We start from the raw sequence: 23,331 nt of genomic DNA on the forward strand, positions 1-23,331 counted from the left end.
TAACACCTACACTACCTACCATACTCTGCATTTCAGTTCTGTCTCATATTATCTTTCTCCCCCATTAAGATGTGAGCTCCATGAGAGCAGGGATTTATGTCTCCTTTTCACTGCTATCTCCCAGTGCTTAGAACTTTGCCTTGTGCATAGTAGGCCCTCAGATATGTATTGAAGTAATAAATCTGTAAACAGCGTCATGCTTCCACAGTTTATCATCTCAAAGGCCCATAAGTAGAGTGACAAACTGCCTGAAACCCAGCCAGGTCACTGAGGTCAGTTTTCAGGTTTAGGGATTCTAGCCCAGGATGACTGTTGACCTTGAGTTTAACGTGGATTTTAAAGGACAGATGACAAAGAATTCCCTGGCTGTCCAGTGGTTAAGACTCAGCACTACTGCCGTGGGCCTGGGTTCAGTCGCTGGTCGGAGAATTAAGATCCCGCAAGCTGTGTGGTGCGGCCAAAAAATAATTTTTTTTAATAAAAAATTTTTAAAAGGTGGATGACATTCTGAGGTTAGTAAGTTTGCAGGCTTCCATGTGAGCTAGTACTTTTTATCAGACCCACATCTAAGACTAATCTGGACATTGGCAAACGGCACCTCTCTGCTAACGGTTATACAGACTTGGGCCGTAATTCCTCATCCATTGTCTTCCTAGAATAGAAAAGGCCCAAATCAGATGTAAAGAGAAGCAGCCTTATATTTGGCTCTAGTTCTCTTTCTGTGCTTTTACTTCTAAGGCCAGCTAAAAAATTTTTCTGCATCCCTATTGAATTAAAAATTAAATCAGCGACTTCCCTGGTGGCACAGTGGTTAAGAATCCGCCTGCCAATGCAGGGGACACAGGTTCGAGCCCTGGTCCAGAAGATCCTACATGCGGTGGAGCAACTAAGCCCGTGTGCCACAACTACTAAGCCTGTGCTCTGGAGCCTGTGAGCCACAACTAATGAGCCCACACACCACAAATACTGAAGCCCGCGCGCCTAGAGCCCGTACTCCGCAGTAAGAGAAGCCATCGCGATGAGAAGCCCACGCACCGCAAAGTAGCCCCCACTCGCCACAACTAGAGAAAGCCCGCCGCAGCAACAAAGACCCAACACAACCAATAAATAAATAAATTTATAAGAAAAAAATTAATCAAGATACTACTCAATAAACACTGAGTATCATGTGCCAGACACTGAGTTGGTGCTGTGAATGCAGCATTGCATGAACTAAGCAAAGGTGCATATTCCCATGAAGCTTATGTTCTAGCAGTCTCTTTGAAGACTGACAACAGACAAGAAAATGCAGATAGTAATACATTCTACAATGAAAATTTAGTAGGTCGGTGTGCTATAAGGGATTAGAGGCTACTTAAATATGGAGTAATGAAGGAGAAAGGTCTTCTGAGAAGCTAACATTTAAACTGAGACCTGGCTGGCTAGGCTCCTGCCAGGTAAGGATTTGGGGTGCACTGTGTTAGGCTAGGCTGAGGGAACAAAGAGGCCAAAAATTTCAATAATTTATTACAGAGTTTTTATCTTGCCTATGCTATATAGTCCAAGACAGGTGTTCCACTGGCTTAACAGTCCAGCCTGAAAGTGCATCACTTTATGTCTGTTCACATGCCATTGGCGAGAACGTGATAAGGTAGCCAGGCCTGCTGCAAAGAAGGCTGGGAAATACAGTCTAGCACTGCCTGGCTACAGTGCTGTCACTGTGGAGCGAGCAGATTTTGGTGAACGGCTAGAGGCTTCTGCCGCCCTGGGGAAGAGCTTTCCCAGCAGAGGCCCTCAGATGTGAACACACAAGCTTGTTTAAGAAACAGAAGGTTGGTGGGAGCTGGCACACGCCAGCGGACAGATCAGGAGATGAGTCAGGCGGAGAGGCTGAACCAGATCAGCTCTGGCCTCGGAGGCCAGAGAAGAGCTTGAATGTCATTCCAAATGCTCTGACAGGAAGCTGTTGGAACCTTTGAAGCAGGGAGGTTGAATGATATCCCAATTTTCACCAACCCATCTTGCTGGCTGGACAATAAGGAGGAAGGAACTGGATGTTCAACATTTTTTTTTTTTTTTGGCCGTGCCTCATGTCTTGAGGGATCTTTGTTCCCCGACCAGGGATAAAAGCCAGGCCCAGGGCAGTGAAAGCACTGAGTCCTAACCACTGGCCCACCAGGGAGTTCCCAGATGTTCAACATTTTAAAATAAAATCCCCTAGATTAAAGCTGCCTTGTTTGGGTTTCCACAGTCCTGGAGTTACAGATTGTAGGCACTTGCAGGTGCCGGAGTTAAGGTGTGGGAACCCGGACCATTGCTGTTTTGTACAGTCAGCCCCTCCTCCCTCCCCTTCTCAGATGGAGAGCAGCTTCACAAGGCTGACGGCCAAGGAAATATTTACTCCCTCCTCTGGAACTATAAATATATTTGCCTTGAGTTGGGGAGAGGGGAGGAATTAGTCTCTTAAACCATCCTCCACTTCCAATTATCTTTTTCTTTTTTTTTTTTTGGCTGCGTTGGGTCTTTGTTGCTGCGCGTGGGCTTTTTCTAGTTGTGGCTAGTGGGGGCTAGTCTTCATTGCGGTGCACGGGCTTCTCATTGTGGTGGCTTGTCTGTTGCAGAGCACGGGCTCTAGGCACGTGGGCTTCAGTAGTGGCAGCATTAGGGTTCAGTAGTTGTGGCTCGCGGGCTCTAGAGCACAAGCTCAGTACTTAGGGTGCACGGCCTTAGTTGCTCCGTGGCATGTGGGATCTTCCCGGACCACGGATCGAACCTGTGTCCCCTGCATTGGCAGGTGGATTCTTAACCACCGCGCCACCAGGGATGTCCTCCAGTTATCTTTTAAGAGGAAGTTGCCAGAATTTGTTCTTATTTTTTTCCTCTCTGTGGCAGTACACACCTTTGGAAAGAAGAGTAGAGGCGACCTGGTGGGCCAGGTCTGTGGTAGTTTTACGACCTCACCTGCCTTCACTACTTCTTCCTTCATCTGACGGTGTTCAGCCATAGGAGACTTAGGTGTGGACAATATTTTTTTAAAAAAAGAAAGATCATTTTTCCTGTGTCACTGGTTTGGAAACTAAGACAGATTTGTCCGAGGCCCTAGAGTGACTCAGTCCAGGCTCTTGATGCCTCAGAGTCTCATGCACTTTCCACATGATCAGCAAAGTCTTGTGCAATAAATGAATAGGTTTCAATTTTGAACTTAATGACTCGCAATACCCAGACTGATGGGCACTCTGTTTTTTTCTCTTTCTTTTTCTTGTTTATTTATTTATTTATTTAATTTTTGTCTGTGTTGGTTCTTTGGTGCTGCACGCAGGCTTTCTCTAGTTGCAGTGAGTGGGGGCTACTCTTCGTTGCGGTGCTCGGGCTTCTCACTGCGGTGGCTTCTCTTGTTTCAGAGCACAGGCTCACGCAGGCTCAGTAGTTGTGGCTCGCGGGCTCTAGAGTGCAGGCTCAGTAGTTGCGGCGCACGGGCTTCATTGCTCCACGGCATGTGAGATCTTCCCGGACCAGGGCTCGAACCCGTGTCCCCTGCATTGGCAGGCGGATTCTTAACCACTGCACCACCAGGGAAGTCCCGTCCTTTTCTTATTTTTGATAGGCGGGGATGGATTCCATATTTGAGCTCTGGGCCTGGGGCAATTATCTGCACATGAAAACACACACTGGGCCCCCTCCCCTTCCCTGCAAGAAGTCTTGTGAGACTAAAATATACCTCACTTCTCCCACCCACTCACATACCTATGCAAACCTTAGGAATTTGCTAGGTAGTGAGACCATAAGTTCCTCCTGAATGTTGTAAAAAGTTGAATCTGACCATCCCCCAATGCGTGAAGATAGAAACAACATGGCAGAAATGCCACCATCTTGCATCACACCTGTTAATCACAAGTGATAATAACACCTGTTGAAGCTGTCTTGTGCGCAAGCCATTTATAGGAAGGTGGTGACCAGCAGAAGATGCTGCCCAGAAGATGGCTTGCTATTAACAGCAGGGAGGAACCGCGAAGCTAGTTTGTTCCACTTTGGGTTGAATGGATTCTCAGAAGCTGGAGTTGCATCAGATAAGTTGGGGCCTGTAGGCACCCTGTCTGGGTGGAGTGGGAAGGGAGTGCATCAAAGCTGTTAGACCAACCGGTCATTCAAGCTGGCTTTCCTCCTGCTTGCCACAAACACCTTTGGACACCAGGCTATTTCTTTCCGAATTCAAAGTAACGTGTCCTTTGCCTTCAGCCTTTTCTCTAACTGTCCAGTGACTTCAGCCTCAATCCCCACCTGTCCTTCTGCCCTCTGCCTGGCTCCACAGAGGCTGTTATCTCCTATTTTCCTGAACTCAGTAATATTATTATTTTTTTAATTATTTATTTTGGCTGCGCCGGGTCTTATTTGTGGCATGTGGGCTTCTTAGTCGTGGCATGCAGGCTTCTTAGTTGCGGCATGCGGACTCTTAGTTGCGGCATGTGGACTCTTAGTTGTGGCATGCGTGTGGGATCTAGTTCCCTGACCAGGGATTGAACCCGGGCCCCTTGCATTGGGAGCATGGAGTCTTACCCACTGGACCACTAGGGAAGTCCCCTGAACTCAGTATTATTAAGAAAATACCCTGGGGACCTCCCTGGTGGCAAAGTGAATAAGACTCTGCACTCCCAGTGCAGGGGGCCCGGGTTCAATCCCTCGTTAGGGAACTAGATCCCACATGCATTCCGCAACAAAGGAGCCCGCCTGCCACAACTAAGACCTGATGCAACCAAATAAATAATTAATTAATTGATTTAAAAAAAAAAAAAAAGAAAATACCCTGGGTTTAGGGATTTTACTTCTTTCCCTAAAGAGTTAGACCAAGTCCCTGTAGGGCTACCTCTTAGAATAGTACGAAGAAATGTAAAGGGATCCTTGGCTCAGAAAAGGGTACAAATTGTTTCTGGGCTCCACAATTTGCTGTATGATTTTAGGCAAATTACCCTCACCCCTCAGTTTATCCATGGGTACAAGAATTGTTATTTGAGTTTTTTTTTAAATATTTATTTATCTATTTATTTATTTGACTGAGCCAGCTCTTTAGTTATGGCATGTGGGCTCTTAGTTGCAGCATGTGGGATCTAGTGCCCCGACCAGGGATTGAACCCAGGGCCCCTGCATTGGGAGCATGGAGTCTTAACCAATGGACCAGCAGGGAAGTCCCAAGAATTGTTATTTGAGGATACATGAGACAAATGTATGGAAAGCACTTAGTTCAGTTCATGGCACATAGTCAATACTCAACACATCATTATCATCGTCGTTGGTACTAAGAACTCTTGCCCTTGATCCTGATCCTGGGTGGTAATAGAATGCAGCAATCTGTTTCTCCTTCCTTTTCCTGACACATACTTTTGTCCCCTTATCCAGTCACATAAAAACAAAAAATATCTACTACCATCTTGGGTCCTTCCTGGGGAACTGAGGGATGGGGAGATATCTTTCTGGTGTGTATAGGGTGGAGTCCATCTAGGATAAGGTGTACAATCGGTGTTTCAGATCAGTGCTGGGGTGAGTGGGTTTTGGAGGCTGAGGGAAGTGTAGCCTGAGCAGAGGAGAGGAGAAACTGGGGAGCTATAGCTGAGAATTGGGGTATCTTGGTTTTTAATAAATTTTATTTATTTACTTATTTATTTATGGCTGCATTGGGTCTTTGTTGCTGTGCATGGGCTTTCTCTAGTTGCGAAGAGCAGGGGCACCTCTTCATTGCGGACCACAGGCTCTAGGCACGTGGGCTTCAGTAGTTGCAGTGCGTGGGCTTCTCACTGCAGTGTTTTTTCTTGTTGCTGAGCACGGGCTCTAGGCACATGGGCTTCAGTAGTTGTGGCACGTGGGCTCAGTAGTTGTGGTGCACGGGCTTAGTTGCTCTGCGGCATGTGGGATCTTCCCCGGCCAGGGCTCAAACCCGTGTCCCTTGCATTGGCAGGTGGATTCTTAACCACTACACCACCAGGGAAGCCCAGAATTGGGGTATCTTAAGAATAAAAAGGATGATGATCATTTTACAATATATACATATATTGAATCATGTCACGCACCTGAAACTAATATGTTGTATGACTATATCTCAACTTTTAAAAAGCGTAAAAAAATAAATACAATGATATATATTGACAAAAAAAAAAAAAGGAATAGAAAGGAGAGACTAATGGATGTATCAGGAATATACTTATTTGGGAACCAAATGAGTAAGTGAGCCAGGTAGGAGACTGAGAACCTTAAGTATAAGTGGCTGCAAAACATGGTGAAATTTGGGAAGAGTGCTGTGCGGGGAGAAGGGGAATTGTTACGGTGGGTTTCAGGGCTGAGGCAGTGGGGGGCCCTCAGGATATGTGGACCAGCTTTAGAAGTGGGATCGGGGTGAGAATTGGCAGGGGCATCAGGACCGAAGATGAAGGTGAGGCGAAGAGGGTGTGTTTTGGAGGTGGTGAGGGGTACCGAGGACCCGGAGTGGCCTGAAAGTTTGGGACCGGGAGGTGAGGGTGGGGAACCGAGGAGTGGAGTGACCGGGTCCTCTGGGCTGGTGAGGGCCAGGCTGGCCGGTGGGGACCAGTCGGCCGGGGTCTGTGGGCAGCTCCGGGAGGGAGTCTCTGCGCTGCCAGAAGCCAAGGGGCCTGAGAGCCGGAGTCTGAGCATTGAGGGCTCTCGGGAACCTCGGGGCTAAGGAAGGGGACGCTACCGATGGAGTCTGGGCCGTGGGGGTCTCCGGGAGGCGAGGTGTCCAGATCCCTGGGGTCCGACGGGGCCTCCGGGGGCCTCGAGCGGAGCGGAGGAGGGCCTCCAGGGTCTCTAAGAAAGGCCGGGGGACCTGGGTCTGAGGGCCGACGGCGTCTCCGGTGTCCCGGCTCTACGGGCGCGGGCGCGGGCGCGGCGCCGGCGTCCCAGCCCGACCGCCGGCCTTGGCGCCGCCCCGCCTGACATCAGTTCCTGCAGCCGCCGCCGCGCACAGCCCGTGGCCTCCTACCCCGCCGGCCGCGCTCCGGAGCCGCCGGGCCGCGGCGGAGCGAGGGGCCGGGCGAGGCGAGGGCCGGGCGGTGGGCGCCGGGCCCCGCGGCCGGCACGACGGAGCCCCCGTACGGCCGGCGGCAGCGGTTGCTGGCGGCCCCGGGGCCCCGGCGCGGGAAGCGGCGGCGGCGGGGCGGCGGCGGCGGCGGCGGCGGCGGCGCCATGGAGCCGCGGGAGGTGAAGGACCGAATCCTGGAGAACATCTCGCTGTCGGTGAAGAAGGTGAGCGCGGCCTTCCCTCCCCGGCCTGGGCCCCGAGGTCAACCCGGCCCGCCCTGTCCGGGCCCCCGACCCCATCCAGCGCCCCCTTCTTCCCCCTGGTCGTTCGCGCGGGCCGGGGTCCCTCCTGTCACCGGGGCTCGGGACACCGCCCTCACCCTCCGCGACCCCGAGGACGAGGAGCCGCCGGGAGCCCCGGGATTTTGGAGGGGAAGCCCGGCGGCTCACGTGAGCGCCGCTGCCTCCGAGCTATTTTTAAAAAACAAAGTTGAGGTCAGCATCCTGGGAGCTTCTACAAGCCAGGCCTGGGGGCCCTGAGTCACTTAGAGGGGCCGCCACCCGCCAGGACCCCCCACTCTGGGGGTAGCAGCAGAAAAGCTCTGGGAGGGCCCCACCTGCAGAGCATCCCTGGGCGGCGTCGCTGCATCCTCGATCTCCCCTGTGTTTGCCTCTCGGGAGTGGCAGTCTGGGTGAAGGCCCGTGATAAGCAGCTTCCAGTCTTCCCAGTTCTGGGTGATACTGCCTCTGGTCTTGGGAAGTTCCTTGAAAAATCTTGCCCAAGGATGGCAGTTTTGAAGAGGCTTATTTCAGAGCTTTGATTGAGAACCTAAAGCACCTTGCATTTTGGACAGTGACCTGTGGAACATGGTGACACTACGGTGTATGGGGCTCCTTGCAGTAGAGCTCACGTCCCAGTTCCAGGTAGAGAAAAACTATGACCTATTAAGGGCATGTAACTAGATGTGTGAAGGAGTCAGCTTATCTGAGGAAGGGTCCCAGATAAGGGACAAAAGGTAGAATTCATATTCACTTAAAACCAAACCAGAATTGATAATCATTTGAGGAATATTGTTGGAATGTTTCCTAATTTGAATTCCTAGTTCACCTGATAGTCGCAGAAACTGTGACATGGTGGTGGAGGCAGGGATGACTTGATGGGTAGGAGGAGGCTCATCAGATTGGTTTAATTACTTCAACAGACCAAAATGAAGAGAATTCATGAAATCACCCTTAAATTTGTTTTTTTTTAATATTTATTTATTTATTTTGGCTGCGCCGGGTCCCAGTTGCGGCACGCAGGATCTTCCTTGCAGCATGTGGACTCCTTAGTTGCGGCATGCATGCGGGATCTAGTACCCAAGCAGGGATCGAACCCGAGCCCCCCTGCATTGGAAGTGTGGAATTCTACCCACTGGACCACCAGGGAAGTCCCAAATCAAACCTTGTATTTAAATAACCATGTTTTGGTTCGAGCCCTGGTCTGGGAAGATCCCACATGCTGCGGAGCAACTAGACCCATGAGCCACAACTAGTGAGCCTGCGCGTCTGCAGCCTGTGCTCAGCAACAAGAGAGGCCGCGATAGTGAGAGGCCCGTGCACTGCGATGAAGAGTGGCCCCCCGCTTCCCGCAACTAGAGAAAGCCCTCGCACAGAAACGAAAACCCAACACAGCCAAAAATAAATAAATTAATTAATTAATAAATAACCGTGTTCTCCCCCCACTTAAATTCCTCAAAAGCAACATAGGCAAGCAATTTTACCTTTCATAAAGATCAGTGTAGCATACAAAGAAAAGTCGATTCAAAATGTGCTCTTACTAAAAGGTTCCTCTAAAAGTACAACTAAAAGCAGCATTGCAAACATCCAATGAAAGTTTTATTTAGTTTTCCTGAGCTTTGCTAATGCAATGCGGTATTATTTTTGCTTACTCAAGGAGTGTAGGATGAGCAAATGGTTTGTTTAAAAGAAATCCAGGGGCTTCCCTGGTGGTGCAGTGGTTAAGAATCTGCCTGCCAATGCAGGGAACATGGGTTCGAGCCCTGGTCCGGGAAGATCCCACATGCCACGGGGCAACTAAGCCCGTGCGCCACAACTACTGAGGCTGAGATCTAGAGGCTATGAGCCACAACTACTGAGCCCGCATGCCACAACTACTGATGCCCACACGCCTAGAGCCTGTGCTCCTCCTCAACAAGAGAAGCCACTGCAACGAGAAGCCTGTGCACCGCAACGAAGAGTAGCCACTGCTCGCCGCAGCTAGAGAAAGCCCGTGCACAGCAACGAAGACCGAACGCAGCCAAAAAAAATAGATAAATAAATAAATTTTTAAAATAAATACATAAATAAAAAAGCAATCCATCTTTGGTAATAGAAGACAAAGGAAGACTGCTGACCTTTCTAATCTAATCTGGGCTGGTTATGGCTTCATGTAGGCCTCGTGTTTTATCTTTAGATTTCCAACTTACAAATAAATGGGGAAAGTCCTGGTAGAAAGGGGGTGGACATGTGTGTAAGCACGAATCTTCTGAGGGCAGAGAGCCACTCTGTGAACCAGCCTGCCATTTATGAAGGAGTTGGGTGTGCTTGACAAGACACTTATCATTGGATGCGTTTGGACAAGCGAGGGTGAATCAGAAGGTATGTCGCACGCTAGAAGCTGGAAACCCATCCGCGGGTGAATCACAACAAGAGGCGTGACTAGCATCGTGGGTAAGAACATGGGTTCTGGAGTCTGGTGGCCTGGATAGAACCCCTGCCCTGCCAATGAATAACCCTGTAACCTTGGGTAGGTTCCTTACCCTCTCCATGCCTCAGTTTTCTCGTCTGTAAAGCAGGGATGAAATTAGTGCTGTTGTGAAGATTTGATGAGAGTCTGTATGTACAGTGTTTAGCCTGGTGCTTAACCCAGTCTTAGTAAGCTGTCTTAGTCTGTTGGGGCTGCTGTAACAGACCACGATAGACTGGGTGGCTTATAAGCAACGTACATTTATCTGTCACAGTTCTGGAGGCTGGAAGCCTGAAAACAGAGTCCCAGCATGGTCGGGTTCTGGTGAGGGCTCTGTTTGGGGCTGGGTTGCAGACCACTGACTTCTCCCTGTGTCCTTACATGGGGGGTTGGGGAGAGGGAGCTCTCCTGGGTCTCTTTTATAAGAGAATTAATCCCATTCATTAGGGCTCCACCCTCATGACATAATCACCTCCCAAAGGCCCCACCTCCCAACACCATCACCTTGGGGGTTAGGATTTCAACATATGAACCTGTAGGAGGACACAGACATTCTGTCTACAGCACAAGTGGTCGCTTTTTCTGTTTGTGGTAGAGCCAGTTCCTGCCTTTCACAAGGTCTGAAGGTGGCTAAACGACCTTCCCACCTAGACGTTGCTAATTGGCCTTGTTACCCACTTCCTCTGTATGTTGTGTTTCAGAGAACTATTTTATGATTCTGGCATATGAAGGGCATTTGGTTTTCGGAGTCAGAGTATCTGCTTCTAATGGGAATCGGTTCAAATCGTCTTGGGGTCGGATTTGACCTTGAGCACCAATCCCTCCTGAATTTGTTATATGGTACCTTAAGAGTTGCTTCGCCTGTTTTGCCCATCCTACCGCTAGTAAAATGGTCTAACCGATCCTTTCATACGGACGTTGCATGAAGAAAATGAGGTGTGATTTCTGCAAAAAAAAAAAAAAGATCCATGTGTGTTAGCTATGTTTGCAAAGGGTATTTGAGAACTTTTTATTGAAATAAAATATACCTACAGAAAATAGCATATACCTACAGAAAATAAAATATACCTGCACTCCTAGATGTAGAGCTGAGTGCGTTCTCACAAAGTGAGCACATCCACATATCCAGCACCTAGAGCCAGAAACGAACACAGCCATCATCCCAGAAACTACACCCCCAAGTGCAACCACTGTTCCTAAGCAGCGTTGTTGAGTTCAGCTATTTTCACACCTAGATTTGGTGATGCTGAACATGCCCTGTAACACCAGTGCAGTAGCTGATCCAGGGAACCTGTGTTCTGATATGAAGGCAGGATTCCTGGGAGTTAGAGAGAAGTGGAGAGTTTAATAGTTAGCACAGTTAAATGATAATGATAACAATAAAAGGCAAGTGCAGTATGAAACATCCCAGATGCAGACAATAAAGCTTGTGGTTCCCGATTTGTTAATAGCTAAAGAGAGACGTCCAAGTTAAAGAGTGTTGGCATTTTGAATTGGCATGTGGTTCTACTAAATAGCATCTTCTCCAGGGGAGGGGAGGCAGTGGGTTTCACGAGAGTTTTGTTTTGTTTCTGAGGAGCGTGTCTGTTGCATACGCTTGCAATCTGAACAAAGGCTCTGCAGTGGAAGGCAGCCTCTGCCCTCCAACAGTTCATATATTGGTTGGAGGGAGGATTTAAAAAGTCACCAAGGCAAGGAGAAGCCTCAGAGAAGGCGAGCTTAACTGAGTCTTGACAAATTGGTAGAATTCAGAGACAGAGAAGAAGTGGGCATTTAAGATAGAAAGTAGGCATTTAACATCCCCAAGGCAGTGGGGACATCCAGGTGGCCTTCTGAGGACACAGAGGAGACAGAGCAGTCTCGGGAGTGTGGAGGGTTCTCCTCGATACAGCTGGAAAGTGCTTTCCATCGAAGCTGTCCAGCACAGTGGATACAGACGCAGGTTACAAATGCAGGGTACAAATACAAGTACACAGACCTCGATTTGGGTTTGAATTTTGGGTTTGTCACTGACCATGTTGACCCTGGCAAATCACTGTACCTCAATTAGCCTCAGCAGTCAGAACCTACTCATAGTTGTAATGAGAATGAAATTACAGGAGATGACACACTCAGAGCACTGAGTACAAGATCTCATGCATAACAAGGCCTGAATAAGGTATCAGCTACCATTAGCACTTGCAAGTGTATGTGTGAACCCTGCCATTTTCTCGTGTGCAGTTTTCAAAGTCTTACACTACACTTCTCTGTTCCTTCAAGCTCATGGTTTGTCAAGACTTTTTCTTCAAAGACCAGATGGTAAATATTTTCAGCCCATGTGGTCTTCGTTGAAACCATTCAGTCCTGCCCTTGTAGCTCAAAAGCAACCACAGACAAGCCATACACGTAGCTGGATTTGGCCCAGAGCTACTTGTATTTGTGCACAAAAGTGTCCTCCCCAGGGTAGGCTAGGGATCGCTTTCAAAGAAGCTGGTGTGATGGCCAGTCCCATAGTCAACGAAATCTCTATTGTCACTGGGTTTTTGCACTATGTCAGGCTTGTGGAATGAATATGGACACTCGTAAATACCACTGGATGTGTGTCTTTCAAAAACATTTACTGATCACCTTCCTTCTGTCCTCACTGTCCTAGGCCCTAAAAGGGTAGAACCCGGCCAAAACCCACAGTCTTCCAAGTGAGATCACACCCCTGGTTTCAGGACTTAATGAAGCTCGGGTTCTTGATGTCTCATCGCAGAAAGAATTCAGTGAGAGCCAAAGTGATAGGTAAGACGTAGATTTATTTAGAGAGAAACACTCCACAGACAGAGCGTGGGCCATCTCAGAAGGCACGAGGGTGCAGGGTTGTCAGGTTTTATAGGGGTGGGTAATTTCATAGGCTAATGAGTGGGGGGAGTATTCCAGCTATTTTAGGAAGGGGCGGGGATTTCCAGGAATTGGGCCACCGCCCACTTTTTGATCCTTACTGATCTTGGAACTGTCATGGCGCCTGTGGGTGTGTCATTTAGCTTGCTGATATAAGCATATACTGAGGCTCCGGGTTTGGGGGGCCATCTTGGACCCATTTGGTTCTAATCAGTTTATGTCATGTCCTCGGGCTATGTTATTCTTTCAAAGGTTGTGCCCTGCCCCTTCCCTCCTGTTTCAGGAGGAGAAAGTGATAAGTTAGCAGACAAACCAATACAAAGACCTTCATATTGTGATGTGTCCTAAAGGCCTCGGTCAGGAAAAGGTGGTGAACTGGCAGAGGGTCTGCTGCAGAGGGGGGTGGTCAGAGGAGACTTGCCAAAGAGGTGACATTGCTTCCAGCAAGGGACACTGACTACGATGAGAGAGTGAGACATTAGCCTAGGAAGATGAGGAGTTGTTTTAAAAAATATACAAATAGCTCAGAAGTGTATAAAATGAAAAGTAAGCGACCCCAGTTCTCTGTCTCCTCAGCCCCAATTTGGATCCCCTTAAACAGGGTGAATAGACATGTACTGATAAAGTAACCCTCCTTGAGAGAATGTTCCTAGGTCGGGACCACCTTCTCTCACAGAGGACAACCCAGGTCCCCAGCGCCCTCAGTCTGGGCGGGTTGCCCCACCGGGCTGGGCTCTGAGTGGCCTTCTATTTCCGGCCAGGCATACCCTGCGTTGAGCGGGGGTCTCCCGAGCGGGGTCTGCTGACGCTGGTCTAAGAGCTGCAGCTGTTCAGCCTCGCCTGGCAGTGCAGCTGAAACGGCTGGGTCCGGTGGTGGGCTCTTTGCGCCCATTTTTCCACTCCACCAGAGAGGTTAGATCTGCCAGTACATTAAAAATGAGCTAGGGCAGCTCTTTCCCAGAGAGGGCGTGGTAGTTAGATCTATGTGGGAATTACACTGACCATTTGATTTCAATCAATAGTTTTGTTCTCTTGGCTTCATGGAAAAACTCTTAAGAGTTTTAAAATCTTAAGCATTCTGAAAACCCCTGATGACCTGAGTCACCTGGGCAAAGAGCTCGATAAAATAGTAAGTATCCACACACACATTTTATAAACAGAAGTGCTAAGGGCTCCCCCTCCCCTGCCCGAGTCCTGAGGTTGGCAGTAGCTCTCTCCTCCTCTCCGCTCTCACATCACGGAGGCTGCCTAGAGAGGGATGAGTGGTTCCAAGCAGGAACCACTTAGGTGTGCCCCTGACCCCCCGAGTGACCCCACCCAGGCCCAGCATGAGACGCTAGTGGAGAAGCGGTCACTGGTTTTTCTGAGCCCTGCCTGAGTTTTACTCTGGTTCTCCTTTTGCAAGATGCTTCTCTGATGTTAGGGCTCTGTTTGCAGGCTGGTGACATTGTGGTCCTTTCCACCCCATCACAGGACACCCCGGGCCCTCTCTTTCTCCTCCGTGCCTTGGCTCTAGCATCAGCCTCATCCACCTCGAAAGGCCCCGTTTGATGACTGGAGGCCAGGCAGAAACAGGTCTGCATCAGGCAGCGGCAGCTCCGTTCAGTCGGGGTGGGCCCCAGCCGTCTGTGTAATCACAGTGGACACACGGAGTTTCGGAGGGAGCAGTGGCGATTCCTGTGGGTCCCCCTCAAAGCTCATCCGGCTGGAGCCCGTTGGGAAAAGAAATTTCCCGGCAAGATTGAAAGGCTGCCAATGGCTGACAGAAACGTCAGGCCTAAAAGCTAATGCTGAATGAGGGTGGAGTGGTCAAGACGTTTCCACGTGGAGAGAAAGGAGCAGGTATTCTGGGTGCGAGCATTGTGGAAGGAGAAAGCTGGCGTTTGTAGGTGCTGGGGGCGCTCTGGGTGGGTCATTCTCCCCCCTTGAGTCTTCAGGGCTCATCTCTGGCATCAGGATTTGCCACCATGGCAAGGAGAGTGTGGTGCCACTGAGGCTGGCAGTGCCCTTATGTCCAAGGAAAGCAACGGGCCTTTTCCCCCTTCGATAAAAAGCTCTCCCGGGGGCTTCCCTGGTGGCGCAGTGGTTGAGAATCTGCCTGCCAATGCAGGGGACATGGGTTTGAGCCCTGGCCTGGGGGGATCCCACATGCCGCGGAGCAACTAGGCCCGTGAGCCACAACTACTGAGCCTGCGCGTCTGGAGCCTGTGCTCCGCAACAGGAGAGGCCGCGATAGTGAGAGGCCTGCGCACCGCGATGAAGAGTGGGCCCCGCTTGCCGCAACTGGAGAAAGCCCTCACACAGAAACGAAGACCCAACACAGCCAAAAATAAATATAAATAAATAAATTTAAAAAAAAAATGAAAGTTCTCCCGGGTGACCTCAGTGCTGATGGAGCAGGGACCCCCCCCCCGCCCCCCGCCCCAGTACAAGGCGAAGTAAGCGACCCTGGGCCCAGAGCTCTCCTCCCTGGGGCGGGTTTGGGTGACCGTTCCTTTCCAGCCCTGTCCTCCTCCTCATTGCTGCTTGCTTGATGTCTCGATGTCCTAGAACTTCCATTTGAGGCAGGGGAAGAAGGACAGTTTCTGGGAGAGTCCATTTGGCTGGAGCTAAGAGTTTAGGTCATTGATCTGTTGGTTGTTATGACTACCTAGGGTTCCAAGAGCATCTCCTCTGTCTTTCTAGCAAAGCAACTGGTTCTGCCACAGAGACATTCTCCCATCTTATGTATTTGTAATTCATCTTTATTCCTTTTGCTTCTAAGTAGTCACAAACATTATAGAAATGTATAAGGAAGGAAGTGGTCCTTTCCTATAATCGCCCCTCCTCCCTGGCTATCTGTACTTAAGCGTTAGAGCTAAAAGAGTCTAAGAAACCCAGTAACATGTAAGAGCAAGGGAAGGGCTAATGTAGACTTGAAATCCACACTTAACTTTTGAAAGTAGTCAACTTCTGTTCACCCTAAGTTCTGTATTTTTGGTGCTACAGACTACTGAGGCATGAAATGTCCAGACACGCTAACAGGAAGGGGAGTGATCGTAGCAGAATCCGTACACTTAATGCATTCACCACCTGCTGTTCACACACACTTCCTCAGTCAGGCTCACAGCAGACTTGCAGGATGGCTCACGATCCCTGTTTAATACACGGGGGAAGTGAGGTTTAGAAAAGTAACGCGCCCAACATTCTAACCCTCATAAGGGGCAGGTCTGGACCTGAACCATGTTTCTCGCTCTCGCTCTTTCCATTTCTCTGAGCCTTTTCCGTCTCCATCATGTCTGTCTTGAAATTATAACAGATAATCCATCCCCACAGGTCAGTCTTGTGGGCCAGTCCTCTATAAAACCACCCGTTCACTTAACAAATGGGTGCCTGTGTTGTGCTGGGCACCCGTCCAGTCACTAGGAATCAGCAGTGAACAGAGCCCACCAAGCCCCTGCCCCCTTGGGGCTGACACTCTAGAAGACAGACCAGCGTTAAACAAATCACAGCGGATGGGGTGTGTGCCCTGCCCCAGGCCCTCCCACGTGTCCTTCAGGAACCTATCCATGGTGCTCTCGGCACACTTCCTGACCCTGTATTTACACCTTCAGCCTCCAAAGTCTCTGACTGTCTCACCTCTCAACCTAAGTCGTGATTTAGACAGTGACTGGATGGCCATTTTCCTCAGCAACGGTATGGTTGTCTGGGTGGGGGACATTGCAGGTACGGCGGAGGAAGAGGGAAGTGAAAGATGAACACAGCCAGTGAAGGCTCCCAGGCTTTGGAAGACTGAGTAAAATGAGGCTTTGAAAAACTCCCTCCCTCCTCCCGCCGGTGCTACACACAACACTGAATGTGAGCGCTCAGAAAACAGAGAGCGGGGGCCCTGCCAGCTTCGGCTTCCATCGCAGCGTACAAGGATGGAGTAGAATCCTGCCTGCGGCGTGTTCTTTCAGGCCATTGGTTGGCTTCTAGGTCTCTGGTGTTTGCCCAGGGACCTCTCGGGAGGGCCTCTTACATTTTCCTCTCCACTCTGAAAGGAGCCCTTGGTCCCTCCATCAGAGGTCAACGCTGTGCTGAGTTCAGAGGCAGAACAATCGTAGTACCTCGGGGCTGGGACACTCCCCTGCCAGGAAGAGGAGCATTTAATTGCTTTTGGAAACCATATTCTGTCAAAGTACCCAGTTACCAAGAGATCTGTGCCCAGCTAGGCTAGTCCCTTCCTGCTGTCATCGTTCCAACACCCCAGAGAAAGCACAAAAAATGAAATCCATGGATAATCCAAGTACCTGCTTTTTTTTTTTTCCTTTGGGCCGTGCCACGCGCGCCTTGTGGGATCCTAGTTCCCTGACCAGGGTTTGAACCCAGGTCCCCTGCAGTGGAAGCACGGAGTCCCAACCGCTGGACCGCCAGGGAATTCCCAATTACCTGCTTTTTTCATCTTTTCCCTAGTATATCTTTCAGCAGAGCTAGGCAGAGAGCCTGCCAACTCCAGCAAAGGGGCTAATGAGCAGTGATTTGGGAGGTGGGAACGAAAGCTGTATAATTGGGTGTATTTAGTGGCAAATGAACGGTTAAGAAGCGTTGATTTCACCCAACTTGCTTCAGGAACGATGCAGGCCATGGTAAACAAACAGCGCACCCTTTATGGCAGCCCTACATGGGGTGGTGCCAGTCAGTCCCAGGATGCCACCAGCCTGGGCACAGGCCTTTCCCGGGCAGGGGCATGGGCTGCAGGACTGTGTTTTTCATGCCCACCGAGAAACCAGGCCCGTCGTTTCTGAATGGCAGGATCTCTGACTGGTTCTTGTGCAGAGATGATGCCTGGGTTCTCTAGTTCTATAATCTACTATAATTGATTGTCATTGGGAATGAGCTATTTTCCAGGCTAAGGTAGGGTGGGATCTCAGGTGAGGGATTTTAAAATGAGGAGAATGAGTCAGAAACATTGCGGTTGCCTGGGGTTGGTGGAGCCGTGGACACCCAGTGGGCCTTAGCTTCTGTGGACATTCTCATGTTGTCTAGGAAGGAAGTGGCTGGAACCTTCCCGACGTCGCCCCCCTAAACTCCCAGCTCCCATTCGATAGAGCCCTGGGAGTGGCCCAAGACCCCTACTGCTCTGTCCTCCTCAGTAAGACGCTGGGATGAGCACTTTCCAGATGGTCACAGCAGGTGCCCCTGACCTTCACTTTATCCCCAGGGAGGATGGAAGCAGAAGGGGCTCCAGGAATAGCTACCTCTGTGGTATCTGAGCACACCGGGCCAAGACGCTGCAGTAAAGCAGAAGGACCACTGGACAAAACCAGGAGGTGCAGGAAGCGTCTTCACATCCCTGGGCCCCAGCCTCCCAGACCCATGAGATGAGGGTTCTGGCTAAGTGATTATTTTTCTGATTTTCAGTGCATTCAGTTAAAGTTCCATTCACTGAGAGCCTCTCCCTTGCTCACTCTAACTGCCCCCCACACCCTCCTGAATGAGAGGCTCCAGGAGAGGAAGACGGTAAGAGGCCCTCCCGAGAGGTCCCTGCGCAAACACCAGAGACCTGGAAGCCAAGCAACAGCCTGAAAAAACACGCCACACACAGGATTCTACTCCATCCTCGAACCACTGGTGATTTCTAAGGGCTCTTATGCCCTTAGATTCTGAAATTCTTCATCCTGGCCAGCGCCCAGCCTTGTCTTCGATTCCAATGGAGAGTCTTTCCAGAAATGCTGTCGACAGTAGCCTTCCTTTCCTTGGATCATGTAAAGCAGGCATTATTGTTCTTTTTTTAAATTTATTTATTTATTTATTTTTGGCTGCGTTGGGTCTTCGTTGCTACGTGCAGGCTTTCTCTAGTTGCGGCGAGCAGGGGCTACTATTCGTTGTGGTGTGTGGGCTTCTCATTGTGGTGGCTTCTCTTGTTGCAGAGCACGGGCTCTAGACACGCGGGCTCAGTAGTTGTGGCACTCGGGCTCAGTAGTTGTGGCACACGGGCTTAGTTGCTCCGCGGCATGTGGGATCTTCCTGGACCAGGGCTCGAACCCGTGTCGCCTACATTGGCAGGCAGATTCTTAACCACTGCGCCACCAGGGAAGTCCCGGCATTATTGTTTTTAAGAAGCTTTGCTAAGATTTAAAAGACTCCAGCCTGCCTGCCTTATTATTTATTTATTTGTTTACATTTATTTTTGAGAGGAAGGGTGGTGAGCACTGGCCTTCTCTTCAGATCCATGAGAGTCTGTGTCTGAAGCCAATGCAAACTACTGGTGCGGCATCAGGGTGGGGACGTTGATTCGGTGGCCGCACCAACCCTTCTTTAGCCGTGTCTGCCATGGACGAGCCCTCGTGGGGTCCCTCTCCCTGGGGGCATCCAGGCATCCAGGTTTGGGGACATCCTAACCCCAGAAGTAATAAATGGTATCACACAGTTTGACCTCTGCCTGTCCTCGGAGGGTCTGCCTCAGAAAGAAGAGCAAGTGTCCGCGAGGCCCACAGGTGCAGCTTGACCCAGCAGGGGCCCCACGGTGGCTAGAATTCCAAAGGCAAGGTGGGCAGAGACCTCCCACTTCCCACAGGCCTCGTCCCTCACCCATGCCGCACCCCAGCTGCAGCCGGTGAGAGGCAGCCCTGGGATGAGGTGTCCAAGTGGGTCCTGCAGCTCAGGGTGGCTCCGAGTTTGAGTTGAGCTCGTGTAACCGGGGCCATCTTTGGTTTAATTTGTAAAAGAGGTGCTCTGAGGTCGGCTGGCAGTCCACCTCTCTTCAGCTGGGGTCTTTTCTGCTTTTGGATTTCTACTTCCTAGGCCTGCACTGGGGAGGCCGTTCTAAATACTCTGTCGTCTAAATACATCTGGTCTCCGTGGAGCCAGTAGAGCAGCTGCTGGTACGCGGCGACCTCCTCCCTGAGCAGCGGGAGACTCTCCTGTGTTCAAGGTCCATGTCCTCCGCCAGGGATGCAGCAGGCCCAGCAGTGAGCCCCTAAGTGGTTGGGCGGCTCACACGGGCGTGTCGCCAGCCTGGGTCTGTCCGGCCTCACAGACTCTCCTGCCTTTGTCGGGGCAGGGACTTTTCTCCTGCTCTGTAAACCTAGGCGTGCGGAGCCCCCCACCCCACCCCGCCCGCCCCAGTACAGATGGTGAGCAGAGTGAGATTTCAGATCCCCGGCTGTTTGCTGAGCAGCATCACAGCCTCTTTGGTCTCAGCTGACCAGGGAGGAGGAAAGGAGGGCCCCTGCAACCAGCTCATTTTCACTTGGCCGTTGTTAATCTTTCACAGCTGCCGTGGAGTTACCTATTAGGGACCCATTCTGGAAGGATTTCTTGGTACCGACCATAGAACTAGAAATTGTTTCATGGTTATGCGTCCAGGAGAGAGACAAGACTGAGAGGGCCCGGCTGTGGCAGCTCCAAGCAGAGAGTGGGACTAACCCTGATTAAAATGCCCGGAGTCAGGCATTTCTTGGCTTGCGGAAGTGCGCCACCCCCATGTCCCTGCAGCCACGGGGCCTGGCACAGTCTCGTGATGGCCAGTTTTCCCAGAGGGCTCAGCAGGGAGCACCGGCCTCCTGGCCGTGAGAGTCTGGGGTGAGCTGAACCCAGCTCTTCCTGGCCTGGGTGCCCAAGTGCACCCGGAGAACCGGGAACAGGGAGAGAAGAGCAGCTTAGCCGGTCCGGGTGTGGCCTGGGAGCATGACTTGGAGATGAGGCCTGAGTTCAAGGACTCTTAGGAAACCATGGCTTCAAAAACAATTTTTTAAAAATAAATTTCTTTCTTTATTTTTGGCTGTGTTGGGTCTTCGTTGCTGTGAGCGGGGGCTACTTTTCGTTGAGGTGTGTGGGCGTCTCATTGCGGTGGCCTTCAGTAGTTGTGGCTCACAGGCTCTAGAACACAGGCTCAGTAGTTGTGGCTTGCGGGCTCTACAGCACAGGCTCAGTAGTTGTGGCTCACCGGCTCTAGGGTGCAGGCTCAGTAGTTGCGGTTCGTGGGCTTAGTTGCTCCACGACATGTGGGATCTTCCCGGACCAGGGCTCGAGCCCGTGTCCCCTGCATCGACAGGCAGATTCTTAACCACTGCACCACCAGGGAAGCCCTAAAAACAATTTTAAATCTTATTCTCTCTCTCTTCATTCTCAGCGGGCCTTGCTTATTGTTTTTTTAATTAAAAAAAAAATTTATTTATGTTTGGCTGTGTTGGGTCTTCGTTGCTGTGCGCGGGCTTTCTCTAGTTGCGGCGAGCGGGTGGGCTACTCTCCCTTGCGGTGCGTGGGCTTCTCATTGCAGTGGCTTCTCTTGTTGTGGAGCACAGGCTCCAGGTGCACGGACTTCCGTAGTTGTGACACGTGGGCTCAGTAGTTGTGGCTCATGGGCTCTAGAGCTCAGCCTCAGTAGTTGTGGCGCATGGGCTTAGTTGCTCTGCGGCATGTGGGATCTTCGCAGACCAGGGCTCGAACCCGTCTCCCCTGCCTCAACAGGCGGATTCTTAACCACTGCACCACCAGGGAAGCCCTGCCTTGCTTATTTTTAAATTTTCTTCCCATGAGAATTTTTTCACCCTCCCTCCATCAAGCTCACCAGCCCACCTGGGCTCCCATCTGTGGCCACCCCTACCCTGGGTAGTGGATCCCACCCCGTCTTTCCTGTTCAAGGACTTGGCTCCTTTACTCCACCCCCATTTTCCTGCCACCTTTCTGGCAAAGCCGATCAAAGGAGTTTTCTGTATTGCTGTCTTCTCTTTTTTCCTTCCTTCCTTCTCCTTTTCTCTCTTCTAACCAAATTTAATAATAATTTTTACCCCGTGTCATCAAACATCTCCTGTTTTCAAGTTCCACTTGCCTCATCAATGTCAGTTTACAAATACCTCATTTGCTTGAAACAGGTCCCAAAAAAGCTCTGACTCTCCGTGGCGGACTCCTCCCAGGCTTTCTTCCCTCTCTCTTCACCCCGATTGCTTTTCATCCAGGTTCCCGGCCCCTCCCTTTATGTGGAAACGTGACCCGATGGACTGATCGTTCCCTCCCCCTGCAGACTGTCTTCATGTAGCTTCTGGAGCACACACTGTCCGGGTTGTCCACTGCCTTGCTGCCTGCGCCTTCTCAGTCTAAAGCAGTGATCCTCAGCCCTGGCTGGGCATTCGAATTATCTGGGGAGTGTTACTAAGAAATGCTGGTTCCTGGGCCCCGCCTCCAGAGTTTCTGCTCCGGTTGATCCGGAGAGGCGCCTGGGCATTGTTCTTTTCCTCCAGTTCCCCAAGTGGCCCTGTCGTGCAGACTGCGGGAGGACCCCTGGTCTGACACTGGAGCGCCCTGGCGTAGTGCTCAGATGCTCCTCTCTCTGCATTCCCAAGATGATCTCATCCAATTCCACAACTTTAAATACCATCCAAAGGCTGATGGCGCTGACCTCCCTCTGAACTCCAGACCCATTTGTACAACTGTCTCCTTGACATCTCCACTTAGATACCTGATAGATGTTTCAAACTTACCATGGCCGGCGCAGAGCTCCACCTGATCTGGAAAGGGCACTGCCGTTCAGTTGCTCAGACCAAAAGCCTTAGAATCATCCTTGGCAGCTTTCTTTCTCTCCTTCCGCACAGCTAATCCATCAGTAAGTCCCTGGGGCGCCACCTGCAGAGTAGCTCTTAAGTCTAACCCTTTTTTGCTTCCACCGCTACAGCCAGCTCCAAGCCTCCATTATCCATCCGCACTGGTGATAGCCTCCCAGCCAGTCTCTCTGCCTCCACCTTGGCCTTCCAGAGTCCGTATATACACCACACATATGCTAGAGCAGCCTCATAACATACATATTGGATTATATTACCTCCCTGTTTTCAGTGACTTCCAATAACTTCCCATCAAACTAGGAATGAAATGCCAAGTCTTTTACCACAGCCTGTACACCTGCACATGATGTGGCCCTTGGCTGTTCTCTGAGCTCGTATCACTCACATCCTTGCCACACCAGTCTCCTTCCGGTTGCCCCTGCCCCAGGACCTTTGCACATGCTGTCCTAACTAGAATGCTCTTCCCCTAGTTACCTCAGTAGTCATTTCCTCAGTGAGATCTTCTCTGACCCCATATTTATAACAGACCCCTGATCACTGCTTTGTTTTTATATAGCATTATTCATCCCTGGCACTATATTATGTATTTGCATACGATTTACATTTTACAAGGGCCGGGACTTCTGTATAAGAATAGCAGCTGGTGTATTCATAGTGGGTGCTCAGTAAATCTTTGTTGAAATATATGAATCTTCAAGGCTCGCGCCTCCTCTTCTGGCCACTGCTGAACTGAGCATTGGGCGAGAGACATCTCCTGGCCCAGCCTGTAACAGGTGTGCATTCCTTGTCACCTCTGCTTAAGGCTCTAGACCAGAGGTCGGCAAACCTTCTATAAAGGGCTGGATAGTAAATACTTTAGGTTCTGCAGGCCATACAGCCTCTGTCTCATCTACTCAGTTCTGCCATCATAGTGCAAAAGCAGCTGTAGATAATACAAAACAAATGGGTGTGGCTGTGTTTTAATAAAACTTTATTTACAAAAATAGGAGGCAGACCCACTGGCCATAGTTTGCTGACCCCTGCTCTAGACCCCTACTAATTCTGAAATTTTCAGCCTTTTCCCCAAACTTTCATGGGCATAAAGGAAACATTCAAAACCACTTGGCAGTCTGATCAGCAGGATGAATTTCTTCCCAGAAGTGAGGAAAGCTCCTCCTGGAGCAACTGTGGCTGATTTAACCAAACAGTGCACTTCCTCACTGTTGGGAAGAGGCC

The 23,331-nt window shown here is 50.5% G+C and overlaps 1 protein-coding gene across 2 annotated transcripts in view; it reads left to right on the forward strand.

Moving 5' to 3' along the window:
- Positions 1 to 6,956: 6,956 nt before the first annotated feature.
- The window catches only part of PLEKHM2 (pleckstrin homology and RUN domain containing M2), a 38,055-nt gene continuing 21,680 nt past the window's right edge, over positions 6,957 to 23,331 (forward strand). The window contains exon 1 of one of the 2 annotated variants that reach the window (XM_060014949.1): positions 6,957 to 7,227. In XM_060014949.1, coding sequence (XP_059870932.1) covers positions 7,168 to 7,227 — 60 coding nt within the window. In that variant the 5' untranslated portion in view covers positions 6,957 to 7,167. The remainder of the gene's footprint in view (positions 7,228 to 23,331) is intronic. The other variant, XM_060014933.1, reaches the window with a different exon arrangement.

Source organism: Delphinus delphis, chromosome 1, assembly GCF_949987515.2.
Source record: "Delphinus delphis chromosome 1, mDelDel1.2, whole genome shotgun sequence".
NCBI classification, from domain to species: domain Eukaryota; kingdom Metazoa; phylum Chordata; class Mammalia; order Artiodactyla; family Delphinidae; genus Delphinus; species Delphinus delphis.